The sequence below is a fragment of the Trichoplusia ni genome (genome assembly GCF_003590095.1).
Source record: "Trichoplusia ni isolate ovarian cell line Hi5 chromosome 19 unlocalized genomic scaffold, tn1 tig00003236_group18, whole genome shotgun sequence".
Classification (NCBI taxonomy): domain Eukaryota; kingdom Metazoa; phylum Arthropoda; class Insecta; order Lepidoptera; family Noctuidae; genus Trichoplusia; species Trichoplusia ni.
Genome location: NW_020799800.1, coordinates 1 through 11,373, shown reverse-complemented (window position 1 = coordinate 11,373; position 11,373 = coordinate 1). Strand labels below are relative to the sequence as shown.

Genomic DNA, 11,373 nt, shown 5'->3' with positions numbered 1-11,373 from the left:
GCAGGGAGGTCAGTTGCTATAATAAATTATGAAGATCAAGATAAAATTAAATGTGTTCTTAACTTATTATAATATTATTATAGAATGTCTGTGTGTACTATTGCTTAATTATATAAGAACGTTATAATTATATTAAATTATTCACGGTACGTACCTAATTATTAACTACATGGATCATTACTTTAATTAATTAAAGAAAATAATGTTAAAAGTATAACGTAGATCCGTATCCACGTTACGCTTAAGCATTTTATTGTTATGGTCTATAATCCTACATTTCTCTTTTCGATTTATTGTGATAGTAACTCTACTTTAAGAATCAGAAACCTAATTAAATCTTATTTCACCGTAACAGAGGTGATATTAGCGTAACACTGTACCTACTGTTATGTGCTCTCTTATGGCTAATAATAAATTGACAATGACAACTAATATGTATAACCTTGAACGTCAATAAGTAGTACCAATTTATTAGTGAATGTCAATTCATACGCGCTTGGAAACGTATCCATATGTTATAATTATAAGTACCGCTGTAAAGTGCTGTTGTTATTTAGATGTAAACAGATAATCGTGTCGTGGAAAAAAAGGAAAATATTTATTTATTTAGTTTATTACACTCAGATAGCGGAATAAAACTGGTCAAGAGCGAGACCAACTCGCGAAACTGAGGGTCAGTATAAAATGGCTTTAGACAAACAAAAAATAATTGGTCATCCGTCATCCATCTAATTTATGACCATATCAGTAGTTGCTCAAGCTCAAAATTTATTAAAATTATTTTGTTATAGCGATATCTGTGAAAATTTCACTATCTAGTTAATGAGACAGCCTGGTGAGAGACGGACGGACTGACAGCGGAGCCTTAGTTATGGGCTTCCGTTTTAACACTTTGGGTACAGAGCCCGAAAAAAAGAGAGACGTGGTCGAGTAATTCAAATGTACAGGTAGCGCAATGAAAATATATTTTGTATTAATTTTATCTTTTTTTTTAATAAAACCTTTAATAAACGGTGGGTTAAAAGTATATTATTTCTTACTTATCCCAACCAAAAGGCCTATAAACTTTCTCTGAAAACATTGCACTATTCCTCTCTAGAATGCGACGTCTTTGACAAAACTCAGTGTTTGCTAGATCTAAGATAGGTACATACAGTTATACATCTAGCTTGGCCCTCAATAAGTAGGTAGGTAGGTACTTAAAGGTGGTGTTTTATATAACATCCCATATTTATGGAATTGTCTTATGGACGAATGTCTATGTGTCACAATACACTTAGAGAATTAATATGTTTATTAATAATAGTGTTTGGACATAATTTGTCTGATGGATTATTGACTTCTACTCAAAATAATTAAAGCCTCTATACTCCTAGCAAAGCACTCAGTTTTAAACCAACTGTTGGACGGAAATAGCGAGCTTTGTCTAAAGGTAATATATTTTACAGTATTTTACTTCTAATAAATATCTCGCGGGTAAAACAACCCACAAAAGTGAAACACGAATCCATTTTCAACTAAGATTGTGCATCATATGTTCAAATTAAAGAAGTAGGTATATAATAACAAAAAGTATCATTAGAGCGCCGCGCGCTCTCAAACTCTCAAACCTGAAAATGCGCTCCTTTGCCATCATCGGTCTTTTTTTTCGGATTATCATCGGATAGCCACTAGCAGCCGATAGGAGTGGCAGACTTTTACTGTCTGAAACCCACTCACGCTCCTTCCAATGCCAGCTGTGTAACGGGGCCGCAGTTACCATTTGGGGCAATCCCTCAGACCGGCAGACAGACATCTCTTAAACTACCTGAGCTTACCGACACGGCACAAGCATTGGCCAAGGTCTTTCTTTTTGTTGTCCCGGTCTAAATGGTCAAGACTTCAGCCCACGTTGAACGGGCATGGTCCTGGTGGCGCGGTGAGCTACCCCAATCAACGAACACAGGCCCGCGCACGCCGATAGGCCGGCGAAAGTCGGGAGTCAGCCTGTGTTCCTACGCCTTCAGCCTTTGATGAAGTTACCTTTTACTAATTTGTTGCCAGTTTGGCATTGCCGGCCTTGACTATGATAACTGTAAAAAAAAACAAAGGCGTCAAAATAATTTCTTGAAAAAAAAAGGCTTAACTCGAACGTAATGCTTGCTGTGTGGATTTGAATTACACTTTGTGTAGCTATTATTCACAACGCCAGTCCTTATTTTCTTATCATTTTAGTCGGTAGCTAAGTGCAAATCTGCTTTGTTTCATGATTAAATATTGTTAACTCGTGCATACTACTCGCTACCTACCCATAAAAAGTTGTTCGTTTTAATAGTTTGCAATAATAAGCACGTCGTCCTTTCTTATTATAAAGGATGTTTTGATTACATTATAAGGTTAAAACTTTTTAATATTAGTGGATGATATTACGTAATGTAGGTTCCTAGTTCTTCTGCTGGAACCACGTACCTTATACTTGCAAGGATGCGGAAAGCCCGCGATTTCGGCAGAGTCAAGTTTGGGACCAGACAGGTGTTTTAGATAGACATATCCACATTACGTTCCTAGGATACGTGAAAGGCACGAGGCTATTCACAACGAGAGTGAATACACACTTTTTCTTTACCTGACATAATTAAAAAAAGGTTTCTTGGTATACTGGAGAGGTGTGGAGGGAACTCTCGAGAAATCATCTCCGATCAGACCAAAGACAGAACTGACATTGTTTTAAACCGTGCAAATCCGAATCTTCATATCCTGTCCACAGCATCCCGCGCTGAAAAAAAGTTACCACACGAACTTATATTGGTATGGGATAATGAAAATATACAATTGAATATTGAAATAATAAAAACGGAAACTGAAAATACCGTGCTATCGTGTCGTTGATAAAATTTTAATTACATTTGTTTGTAACAACATTGTACATTACTTACCCGATTAGATACAGTAACCAAGAAAAACTTAGCAATACCATTAGAAGGCTAAACTCCCGCTTATTATTTTAATCTGTACTTGGCAACTTGGCTTATTTGTTACTTGGTTAGCAACAACGTGAAAATGTAAGGAATATTTATTGAAATAAGTAGGTAGTAACCTCTTTTAATATAACTACCAACATTATTCTGGACTTTTTTAAGTCTTTGTTAAGCAGAGGTTTCGGCCTGTTCAGACTTATATTCAAATCGATTAGCAGCGACTTCGAAAATAATTGGATCTAAATGTAAACAAAAAAAAGTCTGTCTCATCAATTTCTTTGTACTGATTGAACTTACCATGCAACAGTACAGTATAATGCCTGCCTGCAATCCTATACCGCTGAATCGTAAATAAATTCAATATACATTCGAATTGGATTCGCAGTTTGGTCGCCATAAAAAAATATTATTTCGTTTACATTTCATATTTCCTGACAACGTATTGTCAATTTAACGTCAAATTATTAAAAAATAGCGGTATTCTGTAATAATATAATTATTTTGTGAGTTTATTGATTTAAATCGAACAAACCGTTCGTCTTTAGCCAACTCGTTGAAATTTTATCGGTGAAGTGGATATGTGATACATTACAACTTGTAGAACAATCGCGTAAACTAGTGTACGATTGAGGTTAGCTATACACAAGCACTCTGCTTAAGGTAAGACATAAAATTGATTAAAATTAAATACAAAAAAAAAACACCAGCGTGACATAAAATATACCTATTCATTTGCTCAGAATACAGGCATTAAAAAGGTGATTACAATAAAATGAAGAATACTCTATTTGGACATGCAAAAATTAATGCTCATCATCAAACGTCATGGCATACCTTGGTCAAGATTGTTGTACTGTTATTTAAATGAATATGAGGGTATTATTGCCGATGTTCGCAATATGCCGCCGCGGCCGGCCGGCTTTACTTTCATGGTGCCATAACTACTCCAGCAACATAAAAAACTAGTTATGGAAATCTATGAAAAGCTACACGTGCCGTATTTCGACACCTACAATTGCTACAATGCCTTGTAGCTCCGTGAGACCCGCAGTTTCATAAGAACACACCAAAACCACAACACCAAGCAATCAACCAGCAAAATGGAAGTGCTGGCTGAACGCTTTGTAAAAAATAGGATATCTGTCTTTATATTAATCAGTAGTTTTCATAATGACTATGTTCTAGTGCAAGAAATCTTTCAGCTATGACAATTAACTTACCTTGTCATTTAAAAAAAATCTCTGCATTTAACCCGTGCTATATTAAGCACTAAATTACAACCCCACTGCTTAACTCAAGTCCATCAGTTCAATCCATCCCATCCATATTATTATTAAACTATCACTATTTTTATTTATAACGCTATATTTAAGCTATAGAAAACGTAATCCTAAATATTAATTACAATGAAAGATCTTTATCTTCGTCGGCAATTACGAAACGAATTACGTATGTAGCTCAACAAATTGCTATGATTCACGGTTCAATCGATTGTGGCAGAGCACTAAATGTCCAATGTGGATGAAACATTGCCTGAGGATCTACTGAGACGACTTTAAGTAAAATGATTAAGGTTGTGGAAGAGTGACAGCGCTATACACGGCGTAGAGCGGCATCGCTTATACACCCGCATTAATATTATTTAAGACGTCGCAGCAGGCCCCTGGGCCCCTATTCTGCTATTTACAATGGCCGATGAATGACTGCAAATTGTATTAAATTGACACTATTCGTTTTATTTATTGTAAACATTTTTCCAACACAATAATTGGAAATCCAGTACTTGGTGGAACACTCACGGTTAGTACCATTAATTTCCAATTATTATGTTTGCTGAATGCTTAAGAGAACTGGAATAGTTCCATATTTAGGTAATCCAATTGGTAATTCATCGGCCATTGTAAATAGCAGAATCGAGGCCCTGCTTACTGCAGTCGTTACTTTAGGTTTAGAGTATTTACAGCGAGTATTCGCAAACCTCTCTCTAATCATGGCCAAGGCCGAGCCGGTGCTAACTCAACGTAATCCTATCCAATTTTGGCACAATTCACACGCCAACAGGCTTTGTTTTTCACAACAACCGATGTAACAAGTCGACTCGTTGATGTACACAATTTAATTGTTAATATCGGGCCGGATTTTGCATTTTAATATATATGCTAATTTTACGATATTACAAATCACCACCTAATCCAGTTTTACGCCTATATTTTTACTATAAAATCTAGTCGTTTAAATTTACATATAGAAACAATTTTTATGTCTTCAGAACATTACAAAAGTTGCGGTGATGCAAACCAGACTTCTAAATAATATTTCTTGTGTAAAATTATATAATGTACGAAACGGTGTCATTTTTTTAATTTTAATCGAAGCCATACTGTATACAACATTTGGATAAATACAAAACGTATTAAATATTTGCATGCCCTCGAAACCACAGTTTGTAAATTTTGCATCAATATTATTATGAAAAAACTTTTTAGCCTTTCAAACAACTTCCAAACACACACACACGTGTAAACCTTGCGTTTACACGTGTGTGTGTTTAGTACTCGTACACAAATACCATATTTTTTGTTTCTCTTTCTATTTTGCGCACCACTTGCATAACCATAATGTAATTGATGTGGAACCTTCAACTTCAGTCATTCCCATAGACTCCTCGACATGCAATGTGAGCCAAAATTATATGAAACTGGCTATTGCCACGAGCCAGCCCGCTACAAAACAAGAATAATCCCACGGGAACATAAATCGGGATAAAAAATATTGTATCTGTTAATCCTGGCTAGAAGCTATCCGTGTACCAAGTTTCGTCTAAATCCGTTCAGTGGTTTTCAGGGAAAGATTGACAAACATCCGTTGAGTACATACAAACTTTCGCGTTTGTAATATTAGTAGGAAGTGGGTAAGGTAGTAAGGTACTTTAGTTTCAGTTTAACAAAATACAAACAATAAGTCTTAACTAATACTAACTCAACTTTAGGATTCTTCGCAAAAATAACTTAGCTTCGAGAGCTTACTCTTGTCTTGCTTAGGTCTTATGTTTTTGCATAATTATTTAGATAATATCTGCTTGCTACCTACTTACACGTTTCCTCTTTTAATCCGGAATAAATCAAAGTTATCATTTAATTATGTTTTTTAAATGTCTTAGTGCTTAAAAAAGTTTTTATAAAGATATTTAAATGATAAAAAAAAACATGTTATGTTAATCATATCAATTACAACCATCTTAATACTGATATTTCGCTTTAAAAATATGCAACATTATTTTATTATGCACTAGTTAAATCCTCGTGGATTCGCTTAGCTCGGACTCCCGAGGTCAGAACGCGACGCTGTTTGTTTAGAATTTGACAATTAATGCAAAAAAAAGTTACTACTATTATGAAAATAGCTACATAATATTATTAAACATATATTTATTGTAAAAACTTGTTCTTTTATATATTTTGTAATAAAAAAATGAGAAAAACTCTCAAAATGCTACCTAATTTGTAACACAAAGTCTACGGATCTTTCAAAATGGGTTGTTCAATAACTACTTATACAACATTAGCCTCTGTAATTAACTCGAACTTGATGAGCTAACTGCAGAAGAAAGACTAATATGGGCTGATGATGATGATGGTGAGGCAAACACAGAAGTAACGTAGTGTTTCTAGTGGTACTTCCCCTAGATTACCTAGTTGCGATTGCTCAAAGTAAGGCTCGTCGCAAACAAAACACGGAACACAACGACTGCCTGATAGTTTACATGATTTTCTAGTGAAATGACATTTCTACATTCGTTATCGTCAATAGAAATTGCTCGAACGTTTGGAGATGACAGTTCAAAGTCGCGTGACTTATAGAATCGAAATGTCGTTTTCAAATATTCAAGCGGTTTTAATTCACGTTAAAAAAATGTTACAAATGTCACTTCGCTATAGGGGCAAATCACAAGCTCGCGACAGTTTCAATCATATGTATGAAAAATTTGCTGTCTCTAAAAGAAATACAGTTTGCACCAAGCCGTACATCCAGTTAACTCTCCCGATATCCCCATAAAACTCATGATGGTATGCGCGCTTTGTATGCGCCTGCGTCACACGGACTGTTCCAATTTGAGTAATACATTATGTATAACTGTCAGGCAGGTATACATTATACAGATGTTTTTAAAATCGTTTTAATATTTCGCCCGCAGCGTGACGCAGTAAGTTCTTTTTTTTTAAACTCCTGTTTGTTTAAACTAATTAATTTGTGGTGTTCTATTGGTACCCTCTTTGTTTTCGCTAGAGATTTAATAACTGCCATCGATCTATCAGTAACGGAGAGTTTCCTGATAGAAATAATGTAGATTGTAGACAGTTTTATATATTTTTGTTTCAAGATTGAATCTTATCTAGGTAAACCATCAGTTAATCAGAACAACCACCAAACTCTACATTTTAAGTGGTTTCAAGAGATCATTCGCATATCAGGTTGGAATCGGCAATTCGCTACAAGCGCTTTTTTATTGTTTCTATGGGCCAAAATTATTGATACAAAACTGGCAAACATGTGTAGTTTCTTTGTTCATAGAGATACTCAGCTCAACTTTAACTAACTAGAAACGTATATTTCATGACGACAAAAAATACATGTATTTTAAGAGGATTATTTTAATCGACGTTCGATCTATGAAAACAGTACCTATGCAGATCAAGATTCAATAATTTTATTTTGTTTCAATAATTTATATTTTTATTCGTAAAAATACACTTGATACGATCTAACCGGATGTTCCCAAATCGATATTAACGATTATGACAATGTTAGTGATTGCGGTTTCTTTACCCTTTTTTATAAAAATCTTTATCAAAGATCATAGCTCTTATCCATGTCACTTCTTTGAAATAAAGTAAAATTCTTGACGAAAGTCTTATTGGGAAAGCAAAATGGGATTACGGTATTGGCAGACTACCCATTCTACCCAATAGTATGCTTGTGCTCTATTTGTTGTTCTTATAAGATTCTAATAGGTTATGCTTTGCTGTTTATAATTGTTTGACCCCCAGGGTTTAGTGCCGACTCGGCAGTCGCCCTCTAGATGTTTGCTGTGCGCGAGATAAGTCGGGGCAACGTTTATCTGAAGTAATATTGTTGCAGATGTGTGTTCGCATATGGCTAGAGGTGGGGCACGCTTGCGAACCGCGCCGCTCCGCCACTGGCCGCGCTCTGGCACTGGACTGGCGAGTGTGGGTGCGTGGCGTCAGCGGCCACGATATTAGCACCTTCGTACACAAAGTCGTTTTCCACTTGCACCCCGCCACAGCTTTCGTGTATCCCAAAAGAGGCAAGAACACACTTTAAGTATATTATTTTTTGTATTAATTAACACAATAAATGTTATTTGTTCAAATAACTCTATGACATAACATCGTTTTTATACTTTATATTCATTTAAGCTTCCACGTCGTGAAGTAATAGTTGTGACGAGGTAGAAACCCGTAAGACAACCTGTCCTAGCTTTAGAACATAATATTAGGTAAGTTATGAAGGTCATATAGTGTATTCGAATATAGTTGGCTAGAGGCCATAGCGCATACATTTTATAACAGGCTTTGCTAAAAAATATAGTTTTGAAATTATATTGGTATCTCATTCTTTTGTCTTAAATACTTAAATAACAGTGCCTGTCATTCAGTATCCAATAAATATAATTATTGTATTAAAACTCATCATCATTATCGTTAATATTGATACTGTGCTCCACCTACAGCTTTATCTCTGTGACTTTGCCCCCTGTTATATTCATGTATCTGCTTTTTATGGAGCAATAACATCGACTTTATTTTTACAGTGCTCCAGGAGCCGCCATACGAAATCCAAGAGTCTGGCTGCGCCTCCATCGACATACCGATACATGTGTACCTGAAATACAGCAACAGGCCAAAGAAAATTCGTCTGAGATACAGTCTGCAGATCGAGAACAACAGCAAGAGCAACTCAGAGTCACGGTGCATTTACTACGACTTCGAGAACCCGTCGGAGCAGCTGTGCGAGGCACTCATGAGCGGCGGCGGCGAGGTGGTGGCCCGCGCCGGCGCGCCCGACGCCGGCCAGAAGCTGGTGGTGCTGCTGTCCGACGGCGGCGAAGACCCGCCCGCGCCCGCGCCCACTCCCGTGCCGGCCAAGCTGCACAAGGCCAAGAAGTACAAGTTCGTCGAGCCCGTGCAGTGCAAGCACAACGCCAAGAAACGCAAGTCTTATATATTCGAAGAGATTTGCTCAAAATGTGGTCATTCCATTTACGTCGACTTCAGAAAAACAACTACGCTCGGTGGCCATGACCGGAGGACGAGATAAACTGCGTATCACAGTTGTATTTATCGTACACTAGTTATCAGAAGTCGGTGGATGCGTTAATTCTGCCGCCGATGACGGACCCGATATACAGAGTGCCCAAGTTACCCAAATCTTTGAGGAAAGCTCTAAAAGAAGTCGAAGAAGACTACACGATGCTATGAGCCAAAAGTGCCTTCTGTTCGTCTACAAATCAGTGCCGTGTTGTGATATTACTGGTGCCATCAGAGACTTATTGCATGTGATGCAAACATAATTATCGTTAGACTAGACAACTCTGTTTAGTGAGCATAATATTAATTATTTGTAAAGAATCTATATTTTAAAGACTATTTACTTTGGTTGTTCGAATGTTGGTCGTTTAACTTATTAAGTTTATTAAATTAGAATTACCATAATCTAGTAACACTGAAATACGTGCGCTGTGAGTAAGATCTCAATAACGTAAGAGAGGTATCTATTTTAATTTGTATCTGTTTCATATTATATTTTATTTTATTATTATCTACGTATAGGATATGAGATAACTTAACAGTTGGGGTTGTGAGTTACGTAATTTAAGCTGAATGTATTGTGTTGATTTGTATTTTGTTATCGCACACATAAAAAGTGCCTATCGATAGATTACGATTGTTTAACAGGGTATTAGGCATAACGAGTTAAATAATCAAGATTCAAGAATGTAATCACTTGCACAGCTACGTTTTCACTTGTATTGGATATAAACTATTTATAATGAAGTTAATACTAAAACGCTATTGAAAGGTCATACTTTTCATACTGTTGAGTTTGTTTCTACACACTAAGAAGTTAGATATTTTATCATATGGACGAAAGAAGACTTTGTTACATAAATAAAAATATTCATGTTTTAAAATGTATTTTATTGCCTTAATACGAATGGACTCATTAGGTACGTTGTGAATGATGCTGGACAACATAAAAACCTATCCTAAAAGTACCTACCAATTAATTTAGTATATAAATATCAATATATTTTAAAAATAATTGAGTCTCAAAAGTATTTTTTCGGGAGCAAGAGCGGGAGTTGGTGTCTCTTTTTGAAGCTTAACATTGAGAACCTACGAACCTGCACTAGACCAACGTAGCGATTGACCACGACAATAGGAAGAAAGTAAAGAAAAGAAGGAAATGAAGAAAGGATAAACTTTTTGTGGGTGTACAAGTCTAAAATGTTTGTCTCAAAAACAAAGCTTATGCGAACTTGTATCGTACAACAAATTCTTCCTCCTCCTTGGTACAAATTAATCATGTTTTGTTACCAGAGCACAAAATTATTTTAGTCTGTGCTCAATAGATGTTATATTCTGTAGAATAAAAACCAGCTGACCTGCGTCATGACATAAACATGACATACAGTTCAATGTCAAATTCATCAAATTGCCAGAGTGATTATGTCAAAGACACTTCCTTGAATATAATATGTAAATAAATTATATTCTAAAAAAAATACTGTGAGGCCATATCTAACAAATACTTGGTCAGCAAAAGTCTACAGCGCCCAAGTAGTCTTTAAAAAACCTAAGGAGTTATCTAAGTATTGCGGTCAACATGGTTTGTGTTCCTTGCTTCGTCATTCCTGTGTTGTTATTCCTTTGGCACAAGTTCATCCAACCCTATGTGCTCCGTTTCTGGAATCCTTGGGCTGTTAAAGATGCTGATGGAAACGTAAAAACAGAATTTCCGTTCAAATGTGAAGGCGGAGTGTGCGCATTTAGCAGGAAGAAGGATGACAAAAAAGGAAACAAAACAGAACAAAAAGACTTAAATGCTACCTCGGAACCACATAGAGTTAAAGCCGACTAGTGGAATCATTATGTTAAAATGGTATTAATGTATTAATTTATATCTTTCATGTGGTGGGTGAAACAGTACCCATTTACTGAATAGACTATTAATATGAATATGCTTTTTACAGTTGACTTCGCATTTGCCTACAATGCACATAGTTAATTCCGATCAACCAGGATGCTAATTTTTATCAAGTTTGAACAAGCCTGTGATATATATAACATTAGCCATTCACCATTCCATGAAATAAATAATACTATGAAATTTT

General features: G+C 35.9%; 2 protein-coding genes across 2 annotated transcripts; both read left to right on the top strand.

Moving 5' to 3' along the window:
* Positions 1–3,545: 3,545 nt before the first annotated feature.
* LOC113506563 lies at positions 3,546–10,170 on the top strand. The gene is given in 5 exon segments (XM_026889402.1): positions 3,546–3,617; positions 8,097–8,283; positions 8,791–9,254; positions 9,256–9,282; positions 9,284–10,170. Coding segments are annotated over 4 exon segments (852 nt in total). The 5' UTR covers positions 3,546–3,617; the 3' UTR covers positions 9,458–10,170.
* Positions 10,171–10,668: 498 nt separating this feature from the next.
* LOC113506564 (UPF0729 protein AAEL015238) lies at positions 10,669–11,362 on the top strand. Its single transcript, XM_026889403.1, has 2 exons — positions 10,669–11,141; positions 11,233–11,362. The coding sequence occupies exon 1, from the start codon at positions 10,866–10,868 to the stop codon at positions 11,118–11,120; it is 255 nt and encodes an 84-aa protein (XP_026745204.1). The 5' UTR covers positions 10,669–10,865; the 3' UTR covers positions 11,121–11,141; positions 11,233–11,362.
* The last annotated feature ends 11 nt before the right edge of the window (positions 11,363–11,373 follow it).

Coding starts and splice junctions, on each gene's coding strand:
- LOC113506564 (XM_026889403.1), top strand. CDS start 10,866: ATGGTTTGTGTTCCTTGCTTCGTCATTCCTGTGTTGTTATTCCTTTGG.